The sequence below is a fragment of the Ipomoea triloba genome, chromosome 14, assembly GCF_003576645.1.
Source record: "Ipomoea triloba cultivar NCNSP0323 chromosome 14, ASM357664v1".
Taxonomy (NCBI): Eukaryota; Viridiplantae; Streptophyta; class Magnoliopsida; order Solanales; family Convolvulaceae; genus Ipomoea; species Ipomoea triloba.
Window position 1 is genome coordinate 154,239 of NC_044929.1, and position 21,992 is coordinate 176,230.

The 21,992-nt window shown below is 34.9% G+C and overlaps 3 protein-coding genes across 5 annotated transcripts; 2 read left to right on the forward strand and 1 right to left on the reverse strand.

Moving 5' to 3' along the window:
• Positions 1-259: 259 nt before the first annotated feature.
• LOC116003702 (protein MAK16 homolog A) lies at positions 260-3,714 on the reverse strand. Of its 3 annotated transcripts, none has more exons than XM_031243608.1 (10): positions 3,517-3,714; positions 3,249-3,339; positions 3,041-3,150; positions 2,363-2,481; positions 2,141-2,238; positions 1,720-1,807; positions 1,471-1,608; positions 1,199-1,307; positions 751-890; positions 260-665 (listed from the first exon to the last, which is right to left on the reverse strand). In XM_031243608.1, the coding sequence occupies exons 2-10, from the start codon at positions 3,308-3,310 to the stop codon at positions 621-623; spliced, it is 909 nt and encodes a 302-aa protein (XP_031099468.1). In that variant the 5' UTR covers positions 3,311-3,339; positions 3,517-3,714; the 3' UTR covers positions 260-620. The 3 variants fall into 3 exon arrangements, with proteins under 3 accessions (XP_031099468.1, XP_031099470.1, XP_031099469.1); XM_031243610.1 differs by having other exon boundaries at positions 3,249-3,344; XM_031243609.1 differs by having other exon boundaries at positions 3,249-3,379.
• Positions 3,715-8,157: 4,443 nt separating this feature from the next.
• LOC116003688 (receptor protein kinase TMK1-like) lies at positions 8,158-11,975 on the forward strand. Its single transcript, XM_031243590.1, has 2 exons — positions 8,158-10,808; positions 11,174-11,975. The coding sequence occupies exons 1-2, from the start codon at positions 8,486-8,488 to the stop codon at positions 11,695-11,697; spliced, it is 2,847 nt and encodes a 948-aa protein (XP_031099450.1). The 5' UTR covers positions 8,158-8,485; the 3' UTR covers positions 11,698-11,975.
• A 6,513-nt stretch (positions 11,976-18,488) lies between these two features.
• On the forward strand, positions 18,489-19,811 carry LOC116004701 (U-box domain-containing protein 21-like). Its single transcript, XM_031244860.1, has one exon. It carries the CDS (start codon positions 18,489-18,491, stop codon positions 19,809-19,811), a length of 1,323 nt encoding a protein of 440 aa, XP_031100720.1.
• Positions 19,812-21,992: the final 2,181 nt, after the last annotated feature.

Sequence of the window (21,992 nt, forward strand, 5' to 3'; positions counted from 1 at the left end):
ACCGCTTTGGCCATTTAACATGTAAAATTATCATATTTTAGACTCTTTTTCAGTAAAGAAATGATATTTTTGTTTCTTCAATTCTTTTTTCAGATTTTGAAAACAAGAAGTTCGCACTAGCCGTAGGAGGTTGGAAGTAGTAATGGGCCTAATGGCAGAGGAGGTTGATAAATCCCACATCGGTACACCAGGGGAAGCTTATAAAAATTATAATACGACTCTCATAATGCAATGTGAAGAAATAGCAAAAATATGCAAATAATTGAAGAGTGTCAACCCTCATTCCCTTGTAAGCATATTTCAGTAACTCATTTTACACTTGCATTCAAGAAACTGAAAGATCTCTGTTCAATCCGTTGATCAATAAGGATGGAAACAATTAGCAAATACTAATAAACTTCAGCTAAACTGAAAATAAACAGAAACTAAGGGAACAAAATCTCATTATCTGGAAGACTGGAAGAGAACAAAAATGACCAGATACATCTTCTGGGACAACTCTTCTAACCATCATATTGCTAGCTACTCAACAAAGTCAGACAAACAACTGGGTATAACTTGGATACGAACCACCTTAATTTCTGGCAAGTACGATGATTATAAAAAACACATACATTCTTTCATTGGACTGCAGTTTGTCTTTCACCTCCATCTTCATGCTCAACCTAGCAGGGAAAAGAAAACCAGATAAGAGGGTTGCATGGGAAAAACGAAGGACATAAGAATGAATGAAGTTGATGTGTGTTTTACCTCCACAAGTACTTTTGCTTTCTTCTTAGCTTTGACACTCGGTTCATCTCTCCCATGCTTTCTTGAACCTAAGCCAGACTCTTTCTTATTCCTCTTTCGATGAATTACAACAGTCTCTTCATCATCACTGTCCACCTCATCTGCCAAATTAAACACATGCAAACTTTCTTAGAATATGCACACCCATCTACACAGGCTTAAACGCATCATACCATAGACAACAGCTTGGAGAAGTTCCATCAGCAAAATAGTACTATGGTTAGACAATAAAACCATAGGACCCAGATATGGCAATGAACAATAAAGTTCCATTTTTGGTAAATTGACTCGGTATTTCATTGACACCCACATTATTGTATTTCATCTATGTCTATTAAAATATAGAAGGTATTATATGGATAAGGACTCTTAAATGAAAGTAATGGCAAGAGGAATCCATTTGCTTTACCATCATCATCTGCTGCACCAGCATTCTCAATTGCTAAACCACCAAAATCTTCCATATCATCCTCCTCTTCTAATTCTTCATATCCTTCAACATACTCTATCTCATGTTCCTGTTTACATGAATTATTGACAAAAAAAGGTGAGAACTATGACCTAACCAACTTGTATAGGAACAGCATAATAATACCCCTAAGAAATAAAGGAAAAGGATGAGGCTTTTTTTGTGTGTGTAAGTGTGGTGGTGGTGGGGGTGGGGGGTTGAGAAGAGTAGACCTCTTCATCTTCGTCTTCCTCTTCGGCAATGGCTTCTTTATCAAGAATTTCATTGTACTTGGCAACAGGGATAATATTGACTATCTCGCCAGGATAAACTCCTCTTTTGAGGCGTTCCAGCAATTCCTTTTCTATACTCTGCAGAACAGTAAATGACATGAGTAACAGAAATACAAAGATGTTCAGCACAAAAAAAAAAAAAAAAAGAAAGAAAAGAGGCAATAAAACGGTAAAAATAAAAAGTACTACCTTATCAAGAACAGCTGCTTGTTCTGCCTTCTGTTCTCTACGAGCCTCTCTCTTCCTCTCTTTTCTAGGCGTAGTCATTATCTTCTCTCTAGAAACAAAAAACAAAAAAATGTTCACGTAAGCAATGACACTATCAGAAAATAGAATTTTTAGCCCTCAAACTAGTAAAGTAAGCTCAATATACCCTACATTTCATGTGAATTAGTAACCAAGCAGAAAGTTTAACTGTTAGAATAGCAGCATAATTTTTTTCATGACAATCCCAAAACAAAGATGAGAGGACAAATGCAAAGGTCATGCAGTTTCTAGTTACTCTAAAGTTCACGGCTTAAAAGAGTTCAAAGCAAAATAGGATTTAAATAAAACCAGACACATGACAACATAATTAGACAAACATGCACACAGAGAGGGGGCTACTAACCGTGTTTTTAAAGCAAGCTTCCTCATCCGTATGCGCATCTGAGTCATTTTAGTTAATCTTTGTTTTGTCTTGTGTACAAGGAGCTTTGGCCAGTACGTCTTTTGAAAAATATCAGGCAAGATAGAAGGAGAGGGAAAAATATAGTTAATAGTTTGTAGGTAATAATAAAATACAAGTAGAAATTTCAATAAAAGAATACCAGTAAACATGATTTTCAATTACCAAATGTTTATCGATTATTTCAAGAGCCTTTTCATAATTTCTGGGCAGTTTAACTCTTTCCCACAACTTGTTTGGCATGTGAGCCCTTTCTATTGTTTTCATGTATAAATAAAATACTCCTGGGAAACAAGAAATTAAGGAAAAAAAAAAGAATATCATCATTCAGCATCATTGGCATCAATAGTATAAAACAAGATTAGCAAAATCCAATTTCTCCCATGACATAATTATTCAGAAAATCAAATGAGACAATTCATTAGCAGAAATCAAATAAATGCTCCATGATTCGAACATTCAAGATGATTCTTAAGTGCCAACATTAAGAAATTTTATATAATAATATAAATAGAAACAGTCTGCTAAACATTCCAAGAGGAGAAAACTATAAAAGTTGAAACAAACATCTATTTATATGTTCAAGCCAAAGTAAAATCAATCGGCTGATGCCTAAATTATTCTTAGAGCTCATAAATAATGATAGTTTGTTTCTTAACTCTCATGTGAGAACTATACAAACAGCAATGAGCATGACCAACCAAATAAAAATGGTAAACTTCTCCAAACATTGCCAAAATTGAAGCACTGAACTATAAAAAATTAGCTAAAGAAACTTGAGATGATAACTGGCAGCTAATCAAGAAGAATATTAAGGGTAACAGGGTTAGTATTTTTCCTTACCATCATGATCCCTTATTGTGGCATAGCGACTATTAGCAAGAGGGCACGAGCTCCGGTTGCAAACGCCAGTGACATTATATGGATTCCGGCAAAATATCCCCGTTTCAAGTCTATGATAAAGCATTTCAGACAGAATCAGAGCTCATAAAATCAGGACAACAATATATGCCAACAAAATGAGAAGCTGGAAAATAGAAAAGAAGCTAACTTTGCCATGAAGCTGCAGTGTTTGTGTCTGATAACTTGCCATATGACCTCATCGTGCTGCATCTTTCACCTCTCTTTCTTCAATCCACAGACTAAGCTTTTCGTTACAAATTGAACTAATTTAAGGTTCGTCTTGCAAACAGGATATCCAAAACACAGATTCACAGGCTAATAGCAAGTCAACACTCAACAACAACAACAAATCAACCATAATGCATCCAGCAAGATTCAACAACCAAAAAATAAATTACTAAAAAATAAAAAATTACCTGGTCAGTAGCAGTGGTCCAGTGGAGGCGAGGAGCAGCGGTCCGAGAGGCCGAGAACCGGAGTTCGCCGCCGTAGCCCGTCGGTCAGAGACTCAGCGTCGGCAGTCGCAGGTTGAGGAGTTGAGGTTGCTCCGTCTCGCTGGTCGCAGACTCGTAGGTTAAGGAATAAGGAGTGAATTAGGGGTTTAGGGATTTGAATTTTTTATTTTTTTTTAGGGGTTTGAGGTTTTTGTTTTTTGTTTTATATTTATATATATATGGGCCGGGTAACCTGGGTTCAACCTGCTTAATCCTATCCAACACGGATTAAATGGGCCGAGTTGGAGTTTTCCGACCCAATTCGTTCAAAATACTGGTTAAATGGGCTCAATTTATCGGGTTGGGTCGGTTTTGACCGTTCCAATTTTATTATAGTTCAATAATTATAAATGTTATTTTTTTCTCAAATTAATCTTTTTTTTACATAGAAAATATAGAATGCTTCTTTGTTATGTCGACAGAAAATGCTTTCTTTCCCTTCTATATTTCACCTCTAATATTTTTCTCATAACGTGACATACATTCATTGGCCATTATGAATTAATTAATTGAATTGTGCTTGATGAAAACCGTATATATATATATATATATATATATATTTTCTTATGTTTTGTGTTAATGTATATTATACTCTCTCTTATTTTGTAGCATTTTCACTTTCAATTAATATTTACTCTGTACTTGTTTTTTAAACATATACAATCATAAATGGAGCCAAAAAAAAGGTGTTGAGGGTATGGATGGATATATTTTGATGATAAATTGCAAAATCTTTTAAATAATAAATTTAAGTTTGAAAAAACTATTTACTTCCCTTAGCTTATTAAATATATTTTAAAAAATAAAATGAAAACAAAGGATGAGAAATGTAAATCCTTGTTGTAATGCACATGTGATGTTTAATGTTTTCGACATACTTAACAGAGTGTATACAAAAACAAGAATGAAAGGGAAGCAACTCATCATGCATGTGAACCCTTATAACCAAATAAGTACGTATACTTAAAAGCAACAAAAAGTAATGGTTCGATTAGTAATTAAACGTCTCCATCAAGTCTTCATGATATATGAACAGTGAGAATTCTGGGATACAATTAATTTTTAAATGTCAATATGAAATGGGTTGTTGCCAACTCTCCCTTTCTCATACCAAAACAGATACCTTGCCTGGGTATCAAAGAGCGAGCAAGACAAGTTAAGTTACTTAACGTGAACATTAATTAATTAAATTTTATAAAAAGGTGTACGTACAGCATTTGCCAAATTGGTGTCTCACTCTTTTACGTACCGTATAGTTTTGGAGTCCAACCAAACTGTTATTTTATTTGGGATAGGTCTTCATGTCTGATTGGCAAATGGTAAGGCATGTGCTTTCTAAAATATCTCAAATTTTGAGTTGGTCTATATTCTTTATCCAATAAACTTGTCTCTAAATTCATGAGAGGATAAATGAAACTCAAATCAAACCCGCACCCTGCCAATTGAAACAAATTTTTAAGTGTGTAACTTATAATGTCATGGGACAAACCACATTTACTAATTTATAATGCCATGCATTTACAACAAAATTTTTAATTATAATAATGCGTTTGGAAGATCTCCCGGTACGGTGACAAGTTTATCAATCACAATTACGTACTAGCTAAGTTTTAATGCCTAAATATATTAGGAAATATATTGTTAAATGTTTGGGGAGATCAAGCACAAAATAATATAATAGCATCTAAATTTGCTATAAAATAGATCCTAAATAGTGAGATGTTATTTGCATTGAGGATACATTCTGCTAGTAATAATACAATAATCACTTTGACAAAATGAGTAAACTCGACGGAATTAATGTGATTTATCATATCTTGTGCAACAATAACAACGCCTAAGGTATGACTATGATTCATACAAATTATATAGTATGAAGGCGTGAAGCATGCATGAGAGAAATAGATCTCCAAATTTTAAGATGCGACAATTGATCAATGATAATTTATTCGGTCGAACTGTGCATAATGACTTGGACTAACGATTATTATAAGAGTAAATTATATTATTTATTAATTAATAAGTTTTATTGACAAATAGTCAGTCTTTCTTTTTAAACCCAAAAGAAAAAAAAAATGGTATGCCTTATCCGTCTTAGTGACATACAGCTCCAAAGAACCTACATAGTCTTTCATTTTTGCACTCAACGAACAGAAACCACAAAATCCATATTCTTATAAAAGGAATATACCAACATTAAATCAATAAATAGATATTCGCATATTTTATCCTTTGTTTATTCATTAAAAAAAAAGGGAAAACTTTTGATTCTTTTTGTTAAAAAGGAATATAATATATGAATTTAGCAGAGTTATAATTGCAATATGAGTTTAAGCAATGAGCTCGTAAAAATGAAAGTATAGAGTAATATATTATTGTTGTAAAAATAAGTCTAGGCGGCTCCCTTGACACTGATTAGGCGCTAGGCGCCACTAGGCGAAGACGATTTTAACTTTAAGCGGCTTTTAGTCGACCACCTAGGCATTCTAGGTGCCGTGTTGGGCCCCTAACTCAACCGAGTGATTTTTAATTTTTTAATTTTTTTTGTCTGCTCGGCTGCTCCTCTTTTATATTACTCAATCATGTACTCAACTAATCATTTAACATATGCATTTGACTAGTTTGAGAATTATAACAGTTTAACAACTCCTAGCCTGAGTAAGAAAAGTGGATATAATATACTCGAATTACTCGGTCGCCTAAGCGCTATGCGCCTCCCAAATTCTTGACTAGTGCTTTCTGCAAAATTATCCTTATTTCAATTGAAATGAATATCAAAATAATTTTACTTAAATAATTTAATCATTTGAAGTTAGATGATAAACAAAATGCTAATGTAACTGTAAGACCGTGCATATTCATATTGGGTAGAATATGAATTAATCTTACACTAGTAGTGGTGAGATGTTGAATACTATATGTAGAAACAAAATTTCATGAGTTCGAATTAATTCCAAAATGAATATAAAGCTAAATTGAAATATAAACTAAGCATAGTCAAACATAGTCGGTAGTATTGGAAATTGAACATTAACAGATAATCTTGACTCATTTACGAGTGATAAAACGTAAATTTGAGTCAACACGTATTGCAAAATAAAAGATTTCTACGTTGTAAGTCAATGCTGACATAATGAGATTTAACTTTACTTGTTTCTCGTTAAATTTTTTACTAATTATTTATTTTTAACCAGTGAAATACATATATTTAAAAATAATTTAGGAAACTTTTATATTTAAGTTCAAGAAACCTAAATCATACAAGTTCAAGAAACCAAATCTAAAGAAAAGAAAAACATAAACAATAAACCTATAATTCCCACCTACTTACTCATTAGATACCCCAATCAAGGGGTGCAAAGAGTATCGTCGCTAACTTTACTTTAAACTTCATTCTTCATCGCCATAGCTTCACCAATTAAACCCATCTCTACTGATATGTTTTTTACTTTTTACCCACCTATGTCCACAACAAACTTTTCCATAAAGCAAGTCAACTATATTCATCAATTTTAAAATATTCATCAATTTTAATTTTCAAATTTTTGTTTTTATCAATTTTAACCATGAAATCCCAGTTACAATTTTAAATGGGTGGTAATAGGTATAAATACAATTTTAAAACATTGATAAATATAAATAATTAAAAATTATACTTCAAATAATATATACGCAAATAATATATGCATTATACACACACGATTTAACATTCATTGAAATTTATTTAAAATATAAACAATAATTAAATTAATTATATATGATTGCCATTAAAATAAAATAAATTATAATATTTTTTTTTTTGAAAACATATAATATTTTTTCTATGATTGAGACCTGATCCAAGTCATCCAACACGTAATGGTCAAATGCTTATTTAATACATACAGTGAATGTAAATTTTGAATTTTTGTAATAATGGGATAAAAATCTTCTTATGCATTCAATAGGAATGTTTCTATAATAATTAATAAAATATTTCTAAATAGTATTATTGTATTCCATGAAATTATAGATGGAAAACAAAGGCATAAAGTGAGATAAATAATAATGATAAAAACAAATATATTCTTCTAAATGATAAAGAAGAACAAATAGGGAGCATATAAAGTTTGGATGCAAAAATTGGATAGCATAAATCCCAAGAATGTGGTAATTGAAGCAAAACGACAGGACATCCTTAGCCAGTTCGCCTAGTAAGCACTAGTGCAATCCTTATACGGTCGATCAGTGTCCACAATTTTTAATCCAATACACTGAAATTAAATTTGTAATGCACACGATTTCATAATACACGTACACATAAATATGATATAACGAATATTAATTTTGTGCATTATGAATATAAATTTGGTACATTATATTAAGTGTTTATGAGTCTTTAACTATGCAATTTGTATATTATGAACATGAATTCTGTAAATCAAATTGTGGGATTAGTGCTTTGACTGCGGCAGCTGCTGAATTAATGTGGGCCCACCAGGGCCCCACACGCATGTGCCAACTGTATCCTATTTTCACCTCATCTTCTCCCTGGATAGCCAAAATCCCTGTAATGGAAAGTGAAGGCTCTATAAGCCAACTCACCCCCAGCACTCACTTTCCTTCCTCTTTTCGCACCCCAAAAAAAGAAATTCCATTTATTAAAAATCTTACCTTTTTGCTCTCTCTCTATTCCTCCATCTCCGCCGTTCAATCTGCCGCCTCAAAATTCTCTCTCTTCTCCTCTTTCTTTAATTCGCACCCAGTCTTTATCCTTGTGCCACTATTGGGATGGTTCGGTCCAGAGACCAGAGTTTTTTTTAAGTGTAAATTTGTTCATGTTTGGTGTATAATATAATTCGAGTCGAAACTGTCGTTTTTCTTCTGAATTCTCTTGAATTTCGCCGGGGAGATGAAGAAACTCTATCTGGGTATCTCTAGTTTGGCTTCAAGATCTGTGGGTTTGTTGTTTTTTCTGTTTTTAGTTGCTGTGACGGCGAAGTCACAGTCGCCGGACGCCGGGGTAATGCAGGAGTTGAAGAAGAGTATCAACCCGCCGGCGTCGCTTAAGTGGGATGACCCGGACCCGTGTAAGTGGAGGCAGGTGGAGTGCGCCGGCGACCGGGTTACGAAGATCCAAGTTGGGAAACAAGGCCTCACCGGCTCTCTTCCGCCTAATCTCGGAAACCTCTCCGCCTTAACGATTTTCGAAGTGATGGAGAATGGGCTCACCGGAGCTCTGCCTAATCTTTCCGGGTTAGCCTCGCTTCAGAGGATCCTATTGAACGGCAACGCCTTCACTTCAATTCCCCCCAATTTCTTCGCCGGTATGACTTCCTTGGAAACGGTTTCTCTAGACAACAATCCTTTTTCTCCTTGGCCGTTCCCGGAAAGCCTAAAGGACGCTTCACCTCTCCGGAGCTTCTCTGCTATCAATTGCAGCATTTCCGGGACTATGCCTGATATTTTCATTTCCAGTAATTTCCCTAGCTTAACAGATCTGCGTCTCTCCTTCAATTCTTTATCTGGGCCGTTACCCCCTAGCTTTTCCGGCTCTTCTTTGCAGACTTTATGGCTAAACGGTCAAAAGGGTGATTCTTCTAGCCTAAATGGCTCCATAGCTGTTTTGCAAAACATGACAGCTCTTACCCAAGTTTGGTTACACTCAAACTCATTCTCCGGTCCAATTCCAGACCTATCCGGGCTCAATTCCTTGCAAGATTTCAGTGTGAGAGACAATAGTCTTACCGGCCCGGTCCCGGATTCATTGACAAAGCTCAGTTCTTTGAAAGTTGTGAACTTGACTAATAATATGCTTCAAGGGCCAACTCCCCAGTTTCCAGACACTGTTCAGGCTGATGTTGTGGCCAACACTAATAGTTTTTGTTTGTCTCAGGCAGGTAAAGGTTGTGACACAAATGTTAACATATTGTTGGCTGTGGCTAAGGATGTTGGATACCCTATCCAGTTCGCGAAGGATTGGAAAGGCAACGATCCTTGTACTCCGTGGAGGGGTATAACGTGTGATAATGGAGGGATTTCGGTTGTGAATTTTCAGAAACTGGGGCTTACAGGGACGATTTCGCCTAACTTTTCATCTATCACGACGCTGCAGAGGCTGATTCTGTCGAATAATGATCTCACTGGGAATATTCCTGAGCAGCTTACCTCCTTGAATCAGCTTAAGTTATTGGATGTTTCGAATAATCAGCTGTATGGTAAAGTCCCGACGTTTAATAGTAATGTGAAAGTGATAACAGATGGAAATGTCAATATAGGTAAAGACGGTCCTCCTCCCGTGGTACCATCTCCCGGTGGTACTCCTAATTCTCCCGGTGGAGGTGGAGGAACATCGGGAGGAGGGGGCGGTGGTAAGAAATCCTCGACTGGAGCGATTGTTGGCGTGGTGGTTGGTGGTGCGTGTGGTGTAGCTGCTTTGGCTGGGCTGTTTGTCTTTTGCTTGTATCGAACGAAGAGGAAGCGGTCGGGTAGAGTGCAGAGTCCACATACGATGGTTATTCATCCTCGCCATTCAGGGTCAGAACATGATGCTGTTAAGATTACAATTGCTGGCTCGAGTGCTACTGGAGGAATAAGCGAAACTTATAGCCATGGAAGTAGTGGACCTAGCGATGTTCATATTATTGAGTCGGGCAGCATGATGATCTCGATTCAGGTTTTGAAGAATGTTACTAACAACTTCAGTGAAGATAATATACTTGGAAGAGGTGGATTCGGTACTGTTTATGGCGGTGAATTACATGATGGAACAAAAATTGCTGTTAAGAGGATGGAATCCGGGGTGATGGGCGATAAGGGTTTGGACGAGTTCAAATCCGAGATTGCTGTCCTTACAAAAGTGCGCCATAGGCATTTGGTTGCGCTTCTCGGTTATTGCTTGGATGGAAACGAGAAGCTCCTTGTCTACGAGTACATGCCTCAGGGGACACTTAGCCGGTATCTCTTTGACTGGAAAAAAGAAGGATTGAAACCGCTCGAATGGATGAAAAGGATAACAATTGCACTCGATGTGGCTAGAGGTGTCGAATATTTGCACGGCTTAGCCCAACAAAGCTTCATTCATAGAGATCTTAAGCCATCGAATATTCTTCTGGGAGACGATATGAGGGCTAAAGTTGCTGATTTTGGACTCGTTCGACTCGCTCCTGATGGGAAAGCTTCAATTGTTACAAGGTTAGCTGGAACCTTTGGTTATCTTGCACCAGAATATGCTGGTAAGTCTTTTACGAGATTTAGTTATTTTATTTTATTTTATCTTTAATAGCATGTGGTGTTTGAGCATAAATTTTACAGGAAAAAAGCATCCTTAATATCTTCAAACAATATTCTGTTTCATATTACTAATATTAGTTTTAATTGTAAGGTTATAATAGATTAGCAGTTCTTGCCTACCATTTTGTTGGCTTATGAAAACTAGCAGTTCTGACAACTTATTTCGCATCTGTTTTTTGTAGTTTAGTTTAAATTTGCTTGCTAGATGTTAACATCACAAGTCTATCACCATTGGCATAAGTGTTGTTCCAAGAACTTTTACAATGGATACAAAATTTATTATGTTTTTTTGTGTCTAATTGGGCAGTTACGGGCCGAGTAACTACCAAAATTGACGTATTTAGCTTTGGAGTCATCCTGATGGAGATAATTACCGGAAGGAAAGCTCTAGATGAAACTCAGCCCGAGGAGAGCATGCATCTTGTACCATGGTTCCGAAGAATGTGGGTCGACGAGGAACAATTTAGAAAGGCAATTGACCCTACAATTGATCTAAATGAAGAAACCCTAGCCAGTGTACGAACCGTTGCTGAGTTGGCTGGTCACTGCTGCGCGAGGGATCCCCATCAGAGACCTGATATGGGGCACGCGGTCAATGTTCTTTCGTCTCTTGCTGAGCTCTGGAAACCCTCGGAGCCCAACGAGGATGACATATATGGAATCGACTTTTTCCTCAGCTTGCCCCAGGCAGTTAAGAAGTGGCAGGCTCTCGAGGAATCCAGTGGCTTCGATGCATCTTCTTATCCCGGCAGCAGTGACAATACCCAGACGAGTATACCCACACGCCCGTCTGGATTTGCAGATTCGTTCACATCAGCAGACGGGCGGTGAGGACTGTTCGTGCAGAACCGGGCTGGGCATCGGGATTTGCCATCAAGTGGATGGCAACAACTTAGGAGGTTGGTTCATTTATTCTTTCTGTTACTCCCTGATGCATCTTTCTCCCCTGAATTGAATTTCCTTGTCTATTCTACGATGAAGGTTCGTTTGATTGTAGCTTGACAGTGTTAATTATAACCATGTACTTTTTGTCTTTTAGAAGTCCTTCCTAAACTATGATGTTTGATATCTGCATCTTGGTATTAATTTCTTATAGCATTTCAATACTAGCCATCTGTCTTTCAACAACTAATTTACCAAACATTTCTCTACAATCAGCTAATTTTATCAACTAGTCAAACTCACTAACCCAATCATCTAACATCTAACAGTTATCAGCTAATAGCAACTATTTACCAAACACTGCATTTCATAGGATGTTGGACCATGTTTGGGTTGTAAACATGCCTACAACGATTGCTCAACTGACTTGAAACCTTAAAAAGCGTTGCGTGGGGCGGCTAGACAAAGATGATGAAACATCATTTATTTAGTTTGTGGATGTTGGGTTTACATAACATGTGTACCATTACCGCGTAATGTGGTCCTGCTGATACTATACTTAATGAATAACAGTGAAGTAAGTCAGCACTGCCGCCCTTAAATTTAGGGTGCTTTGTTGTTAGATTATTATTATTAGGCCCGTGTTTGGTCACAGGCATCCTTAAATTAAGGCCGGAAATGGTGTGGATGTGTAATATAAAAGTAATTTAATGGTATGGTATAGACTATGGTATAGTAATTTAATGTGTACTAAGGTGGTTAGAATAAGTGTCGTGTGATTTCCTGACGTGTACGGTACTGACAAGAGTAGGAAAGGATTAGTATAAAATAATGAAACGAGACGGCGTGTGTAATAATAGTAAGCAGCGTATTATGTATTGTTGTTTATGTGTAATAATGATTCTTATCTTATTATATAAGTGTAGTAGTTTTAATGTTTTCCTGACACGCGTATTATTGTGGCCGCATGAATTGCTATAGTTGTTTTATAAATAATGTTAACAATATATATATGAAAAATTCTCGTGTCAAGTATAAATTTTTTTTTTATATAAATTATTACATTTTTGTTATAAAGTATTCTGTATTATTTATAAGTAGAGTTGTCAAAATAAGTTTAGGCCGTTAGGTTAGCTAATCTCGTCTCACATAAAAGGCTGAGCAGGCTTTGAGATTTTAGGATTATTTTATTGGCGGGCTTTTCGGCATGCCCCACCTAACTTGTTGCATGCTAGCTCACTAAATGCATAATAAAAAAAAATATTATTTGAATAAATAAGTTTTACAATATCAAATTTGTCTTGTGGACATGTAGTAGGGGAATGAGATGTTAATGTTGGAGTGTTTATACTTTGTATGATGTAATGAAGTGAACTAATGACTTTTGTTATGCACTTATCACTTACGGAGTTTGATTTATGAACTTATCACTTATGCAGTATGAACTAATGGTTTGTAGACTTATGCAACTGGGCATGTTTATATATATATATATATATATATATATATATATTACAAATTACAAGTTCACAAAAATTACAATCTTAAAATTTTGGCGGGCTCAATCTAAACTTGTAGGCCTAAGGTGAGGCAAGACAGGCCAGCCTTCCTTAGACCTATTGTATTGGCAGGCTTTTTGGCTCGCTCCATCATAAGACGGACTTTGGCGGGCCCCACCTCGTCAGCATGTGTTAAGATTCTTTATATAACACTTAAATATTGATGATATATGTAATTTGTTATGTTATTACTTTATTTTCTGCAAAATGTGTATTACATGTATGCTATAAAATATTATATATAAAACATACAGTATTGATTATATATGCAATTGTATGTAATATTATTAATTTATTTCTTACAAATTGTCTAGTTAAAGTCTAAATAAAGACGTTATTCTCACCTTCTTCCAAATTAAAGGTGTAGCTTTGCCGGTAGTCTAAACAAGACAAATTGAGGGAGATGCACTCGGTTTTAAGATGTCAATGAGCCAAAATTTAATTTATTAATAATTAATTATAATATTTAATTTTCCTATGTACATGTCAAACTTCAGTAAAATTGTACTGTGGTTTATATCATATGGTTGTCAGCTAATAGGTCCAAATGTATCAAAACGAACATTTGAGATACTTAATTAGACTTTTTTATTTTAAAAAAATAAGGTTTAATTTAAGTTTTAAAAATTTTAAAGAATAAAAAAATTAGAGAAAAAAATGAAAAGATTGAAGTTAATGCAACTATAAATTTGTGATACGACTTCAACAAACTTATATAAGCTCAAAGAAATGTTCACATTTTTTTCATTTAAAACACAACTTTGAATTGTTTTCCGAAATTGTTTTTTTTTTTTTTTTTTAATTTCAATTGGAAGGGGGAGACCCAGATGTTTTCCGAAATTGTTAACATAATTAAAAAATTCATTTTCATTTTTCAATTTAAGAAAAAACAAACATTTCAAATTAAACACGAACTCAACATTATTTTTTTAAAATGATATTTTGTGGGGAAGACGAGAACTTTATTTGGTAAACTGCCAAACATTTTGGATAAGAAATGCAAGTCACGTGTAAATGTGTTATAACGTAAATCCGAACAGTAATGCCCGAAGATGGGTGCGCGTTCCTTTCGCGTAAGAATGAGTCCATTATCCAAACCTCCATAAGCGTGTCCCGCTAAAAACACACATATTAATATTCAAACAGGGAATAAGTCAAAACTTCATAAGATGAATCTGTTTGAGTTGTGCATGCATCCCAGGAGAGGACAATGTCAAATAAAACATGTCTGTATTCTGTGGCAATTATGACATGTTAGAAACCAATGAAAGAATAGCATTATACAGACCGACCATGTTTTTTATTTTCAAATGGCATATGGTACATGCTATTGCAAGACTCGGGGTTAATTATCAAACAAGATAGGTGGGTAACGATTATGACCTTATATCAGCAACTATCAAGATGTTATATTCATGCATGATGTATTTGTATTGTACTAATTTGAATATAAATAATACATCCGCATGAGTAATACTCGGACATTACAGTTGTATTAACAATTTTTTTAAATTACCTATTAATCTAAAAAGTTTGAAAGTGGAATCATCAAAGCAAAAATGGTGCATATTTTAAGAGAGACTTAACTTTTATAGAAAAGATTTTAATAGTGTTAAATTCCAACTAGGTTCGAAATTGTCAGGAGGAACATCAAAATAAAATGGAAGAAAAACTAAGTAATTTATTATTGGTTTTTACAAAGCTAAGTACGTGTTCGCAGTATATCATTTGGAAGTCTTATGTTCATACAAATGAAGTCTCTCTTGATCCTGTCTTTCAAATGTGACATATTGTTGTTTGGTGTGGCAAAGGAAAATATTGTTAATAGTTTCTATTTTTTGGCCTTATTGTGCATTTTATTAGAAATTATAAATAATATTTCTTAGTAACAAGTGTAAATTAGATTTTGATAATACCAAAAGGTTTAAGAAATTTAGCCTCCAATTCTTTTACTCTTTTTATACGTAGAATCTTCTTCAGTATGAACAGTACGAATGGTTACAATTCGAATTGCTAACAGAGTTCAAGACAAATGATATAAGTATTGACGATCGGAAGGTAGCAACGGCCGAAGAGTGGAAGGACCAACCTTGCCGACTAATAATATGTTGAATAGTAAGGACATCTATTCGAACGAAAAATTAAGAAAAGCTTAAGGCGCGAAGTAGTAACTCGGAAGGTAAAAGTTGACCATTCAAAGGAACAATTCGAGACATCCTCTGAGCAAACAGTTCAAAACCTTAAGAAGTGAAAAGTTTTATGCAAAATGTTTCCAAGATAAGTAAAAGTCCTAGGTACACATTACAATGTAGATATTTTCCTTAAACAGCGTAGAGAATAGATGCAAAGCAAAAAATATGATGGAGCAGGTACATGCACATCAAATGGTTGGAAAATATGATAAAGTGACCTTTCAAAGTATCAACTGGTCAATTCCCATATATTGGTTAAAGGAAGTTTAAAATTCATTCAACATATTTATATCAAATTGCCATATAAATACCTTCAATCAAAACTGAAGAAGGTGATGACCAATCAAGAGAAAAATTTACAAGTGTTCAAGCTTACTAACTGCTAAAGAAATTCATGACCAATGAGAGAGAAACGAGCTACAAATTTCAAGATCAAGTTCAAGACTTTGGCTACAAGAAGATCTGATTCAAACGCCAAGTCTACATGTTGGAGGATCAACAATCTTTTGTTGAAAACCTTTGTATCTCTACTTGGTAAAACTTAAAAGTAGAAAGAGGTGTTAGGCGGAGTAACAAGTCGAGAGTTGTGAAAATCCTAATTATTGTACTACGGGGGTTTGGTGCAATCCTCCAAAGAATTTTTAGAGAAGAGTGAAGTAGGCTGGTTGATAGCTGAACCACTATAGATCTCTCTCTCTTTACATTTATGTATTTACATTCAAGCACTTAACCAAACATAAGATTTCAATAAGATCAAACATACATGCAAAATAATTTTAAAAGGGTTACTATTTTCCTCTACAAAACTCTTTTACGAAAGATTGATTAGAACAAGTTCACTCTTCGTTCTAATCACTCGAATAAAAAAAATAGTATACACGTCTATTTATCTCTTCTAGACTTGTAACCCCTTCCATCGGGACCAACAATATTTACATAATTCCAAACTAATATAATTGGAGCATATGAATTCTTATGCAGTAATATTATATTATATGAAAATTACTTAAACTAGTTTAAAATAAATATGATTTATTCCCTAGAAATTAGACAAACATAATTTGTCAAATATTCAATCTGCCATACCATATTATATTATTCTGTAAACGCCGCTTCCGTCAAGTCAAATAACCGGTTCGTACATTGTGTTGACGGATCGACCATTCGACCGCCCTCTCCGTCAACACATGCACAAGAATTAAAAATCAACCTTGTTGATTCTATAGCCCCTGCCTACTTACGTAGTTGTCCAAATCTACATGCATATATACAGAAGTACAATACAATAATATTTATATAATATTTTACGAGTTTGTTTTTTTGCCAACACTTTCTCGATCAAAATCGTCGCACAAACTACTACACAAGTGTGATGTTTACTCACTGCACACACTAATGGCTAGGAACTTAATTAAGTTTTAATTACATTATAAAATTTAGTTCATTAGTATATGTTACATTGGTCTTATATATTGATTTGAATTTTCATCAATAAAGAATATGAGACGTATCACTTACGAATAACTTTTTTTAAAAGAGAAATTATTTCAATTCTATACCCAAGTTAAGATTCTAATTTTAAAACTATTGTCACTTAGCTTGTGCAACATATAACATAGCATAAGGAAGAAAGTAATATTATTAGAGCATTTGTATGAAAAAAAATGTTACTTGTTCAATCAAATATTATCTTATTCATTAATTCGTTAAAATTACCGACATTTATGTTAGGTTAAGAATGTAATTATGAGTTAGGAATAATGGATTGATGTTTTAAAAACACTTATACGTTGTCTAATATAGCTTTCTATGAGTTTGATACTAAAAGTTTAATTTTTTATTAATAAATAAAACTTAAATCCAAGACTTCTGATTAAAAAAAAAGGACCAATATCATTTTATCTACATTCATAAATAGCGTAATTATATACCATGATAATTATAATGATATAAACCTAAACTCAAATATAGATAAGATACTATTTTGTAAAGTCAAATAAATAAGTCTCAAATTCTTTGTCGGAAAAAATAAGTTAAAAGAAAAATTGGGATGGGATATAGTCATACAGACTCACGCAATTAATTGGTTTGATTATACTTTATTAATTTATTTAATTTAATATAATTATTCCATTTCCAAAAGAACGCAATGGCCATTTCAAACTGCACTACACGGTCAACATTCAAAAACTCCATTCCTCTCTTAAACTCTTGAGACACGTTCTTCAGCGTGTGTTTTCTTTTTAATTACTATTATTATTATTATATCTCTTTTAATTTCACTTGCACCCTTGTTGTTTTTAAAAATTACACATTGGCCCTTGCAATTTTAGCCAAAACAAGAAATTTAATCCTAAATTTACTAATAACATGACAAATAAATATTTGATTTCTTCTTTACTTCGTGCTCATCCAAATATTGCTATAGTGAACAACTTTGACTTAAAATGGATCTTTTGTTTATATGACAAAGTTTTTGTATGATTGTCGTAATTGAGTAATTCTAGTCAAGTTGGTTAGATTGTTAACTATAGTACACTCTATTAGTAGTGATAATAGGTTTTCATCATCTAATTGAAGGGTATGAGTGTAGGATTTAGAGCATTAGGGGATTCAATTGTTGTTATTAGAAACTCTAGGTGGTGAAGTGAAATTAAAAGATGAAGCACGTGGCTTCAAATGTCATCCCTCTCCATCTAGTACACACTATCAGGTAGTAATTATGGGGTTTCCTCGTCTAATTGAGGGGTATGAGTGTAAGATTTAGAGCATTAGGGGGTTAAAATGTTGTTATTAGAAACTCTAGGGGGTGAAGTGAAATAAAAAGATGAACCGCGTGGCTTCAAATGTCATCCCTCTCCATCTATAAATAAGACTTATTCAAATAAATTTTGCTAAAACTCTAACAAAAACCCAGAAACGAAATCACCTTAGCTTCAACTTTTTTTGTCATAAAGAATCTGTAGTTCATTCGATTCAATATTCAAGAATGGTGTTGTCATTATGGAAGAGGAGAAGATCAGGGAAGAAGCAGAATGTACAAGACGACGATAATAAAAATGGCGGCAGGGAGCTGAAGATTCCGTCCAATTTTGTGTGTCCGATCTCGCTGGACCTTATGAAGGATCCGGTGATGTTGTCGACGGGGATCACGTACGATCGGGACAGCATCGAGGCGTGGATAGAGGCCGGGAACCGAACCTGCCCTCTCACCAAGCAAGCCCTGCTCGCCGGTTCGGACCCGGTTCCGAATCACGCCATACGGCAGATGATTCAGGACTGGTGCGTCGAGAATGCCGATTCCGGCGTTGAAAGAATCGCCACGCCTAAAGCGCCGATTGCCTCACGAGATGTGGTGGAGATTCTAGCGAAGATCGAAGCCGCCGGAGATGAATTAAACGGAGAAATGTGCAGGGGATTGGTGGTGAAACTCAGAACGGCAATGGAGGAGAGCAAGAGGAATAAGAAACGTATCATTGCTAATAGCGCTGGTAAAGTCCTTTTGGATATCTTTAGCTCCTTCTCTAAGGACAATAATTTCCTAGACCACGGTTCAGTTTTGGACGAAATCTTGACAACATTGGCAATGATTTTGCCGCTCGACGCTGAATCTCGGTCGAGATCAGCAAACATCTTAACCGATTCCTCACTCCTCTGCCTAGCATGCTTCATGAACAACGGCAATCTGCCGAGCCGAACCAACGCAGTTTTGGTCCTCAAAGAGCTCCTAGCAGCCAAAGACCAAACAAAATCCGAAGAAATCGGATTCATTCTGGAACCGTTAGTCAATCTGGTGAAAGAGCCAATTTGTCCGGCGGCCACCAAGGCAGCGCTACTATCAATCTACTATCTAATCTCCAAATCCTCCACTCCCGAGAAATCCGCCGCCGCCGTATCCTCGCTCGGAATCATACCAACAATAACCGAAAAACTCGTGGATTGCGATCGGAGCGTGTGCGAGAAGGCGCTGGCGGTTTTGGACGGGGTCTGCATCTCCGCCACGGGGAGAGAAACGGCCACCAATCACGCGCTAACCGTACCGGTTTTGGTCAAGAAACTGCACCGAGTTTCCGAGCTGTCAACGGAATTCTCAGTCTCGGTTCTATGGAAACTTAGCAAGTACGATGAAAAGGTGGTCGTTGAGGCTCTGCGAGTGGGGGCGTTTCAGAAGCTTTTGCTGCTCTTACAAGTCGGGTGTAGCGAAACCACGAAGGAGAAGGCGGGCGAGCTGTTGAAGATGATGAATGTGCACAAGGATAACGCAGAGTGTATCGAGTCAGGGGATTTCAGAAATCTTAAACGGACATTTTGAACCTTAACACCATTAGATCATTGCTTAATACCTTAGGAGATCAGATCAGAGTATATTTGTTTATTTATTTATAGCATGAACTATGAAATACTTGTAGAAATTAAAGTAAAGAAATCAATATACGTTCTTTATATTAATGTAAACATCTTCTACTAATAATACGGAATGCTATTTGATTGGGCGGCTATATTGTTGCTTCAATATGCAGTAGTGTTCTTTTGTGCATTTAGAATTGAAAATATGGTAAGAGATCCTGCGCATCCATAGCGACCAGAGAACTTTAAAATGGATATATTGATTGAATTGTTCAACCCCGTAATCAGTATTACAAGCAACTATTTATACATAGTGGATTATCTAGCTAGCAACTACTTATTGGTCAATATTTATAGTGTTTTACAATTAATTGATAGTTGATTGTTGCTCTATTTATTCAAGTTAAATTTCATTTTATTAGGAAATGGATGGGCATTCATCAGGTGGTCCGTGAGTCCGTTCTAGTGTACTCTGCAAACTAAATAAGCATGATTATTTGAGCTCTTTTTTAAAGGTTTTTCTAAAATACTTTTGAAGCTCGAAATCAAGGATTTAACTCTTAAATTTTCAGTATTTCTATTCAATTTTCAATAGATAAATCTACTTCTCTTTAACTCTTTCCTTTGTACTCCATAATATTTATGTTTATTACTTGTGATTTTGCTTTATTTTGTGTTTAATATGAGTGAATAGTTAGTTAATCTATCTATATGTTCAATTTGTGATTTTTGCTTAAAGGGAAATATGCCTAACATAGGGTTATTGAGATTATGAAGAGTTTGTGATTGTATCTTGTTAATGTTTGATAACCACATTTATTAGCATTTTTTTTTTGAGGATTTTTTGTTACGAAAAGTTTATCCCTTTTGAAAATAGGGGAAGTACAGGACTTTATATGATTTGTGTGCTTTAAAAACTTGAAATTGATGTCAAGTACTTTGTCTTCAGATGGCATGTAGTGACCTACATGTGTGCACTCTCCCTCTATGCTTTTGTGATATAGATTGCGATGAGCTATGAAATCATGAACGAAACATAAGCCTTAGTTTGGCAATATCGATATTGATTCTACATGTGTGCACTCTCTCTTTATGCTTTTGCGATATAGATTGCAATGAGCTATGAAATCATGAACGAAACATATGGCACCAATATGCATGCACCTTTGTGGAGAGATCAAGGTCCACCAACAAGTAAATATCTCGAACCCGAGGATTCGTGATGAACTTGATCTCACCTCACGCATTTTCCCTCCTTATGATGTGACTTTCGTTCAATGCGTGACAATGAATTTGCTGACCCCACCACTAATTAAAAATTAAATTTAGCTACTAATAAGATGATGTCATTTCATGAGAGGAAGTTATTAGGGAAAATACATGAGGGGTTTATAACATTGCTCTTTCAAAATTGTACTCCATGTAGTGTTTTCATTTTTGGCTATTTGGGACCAATTAGCTATGCCAATAAGTTGTATCAAACACTCATTTAAGTTATTTGACTTGTCAAATGGTTAAAATTGTTAAATAAACTAAATTATTATTATTATTATTATTATTATTATTATTATTTTGTAAACATAAACTAAAATATTATTGATCAATCATTTTCCAAACACCGTACCTTCATTGTTTAGACGTGTAATATCCTAGTTGGAGGAGTGCAATGGCCTTGGAGCATGAATTTGGAAAAGTTATATGGAGTAACATATTGCTTTGAGACTGATAAATAAAATCACATTGCTTGTTATTGACTAGATAATCAATATAATGTATCAATTGAATTAAAGTGAAGCCTAACGTAATTAATGGGGCGAACCCAATTCGGTTAATATTTATGAGTTACTACAATTCGATTTTAATAATATTGCATACTCAAAAAAAAAATCATTTTGATCTATCTTGAATGCTGATAATATTCCCCCCCCCCCCCCCCAAAAAAAAAAAAAAAAAGAAGAATGCTGATAATATAGATTTTAATTTAAAAGTTCATGGAATCGTAATCTAAATGATGTGAGTTCATAAATATACAAAAGAGTAAAGCATTAGTTTAGAATAATCATAAATCTCAAGGGTCTAGAAGCAATTATCGCTACTTTTAACTAAAACGTAACGGGTTAGGGAATAAAAAGCACTCCCAAAAACT

What these genes read in the sequence shown, in the direction of transcription:
- LOC116003702 (XM_031243608.1), bottom strand. Translation starts at nt 3,310, where the DNA reads ATGCAGCACGATGAGGTCATATGGCAAGTTATCAGACACAAACACTGC. An exon ending in CACAATAAGGGATCATGATG is followed by an intron (nt 2,482 to 3,040) that starts GTAAGGAAAAAT and finishes CTTGTTTCCCAG; the next exon opens with GAGTATTTTATTTATACATG. An exon ending in AAGCAAAAGTACTTGTGGAG is followed by an intron (nt 666 to 750) that starts GTAAAACACACA and finishes TTTCCCTGCTAG; the next exon opens with GTTGAGCATGAAGATGGAGG.
- LOC116003688 (XM_031243590.1), top strand. Translation starts at nt 8,486, where the DNA reads ATGAAGAAACTCTATCTGGGTATCTCTAGTTTGGCTTCAAGATCTGTG. An exon ending in TCTTGCACCAGAATATGCTG is followed by an intron (nt 10,809 to 11,173) that starts GTAAGTCTTTTA and finishes CTAATTGGGCAG; the next exon opens with TTACGGGCCGAGTAACTACC.
- LOC116004701 (XM_031244860.1), top strand. Translation starts at nt 18,489, where the DNA reads ATGGTGTTGTCATTATGGAAGAGGAGAAGATCAGGGAAGAAGCAGAAT.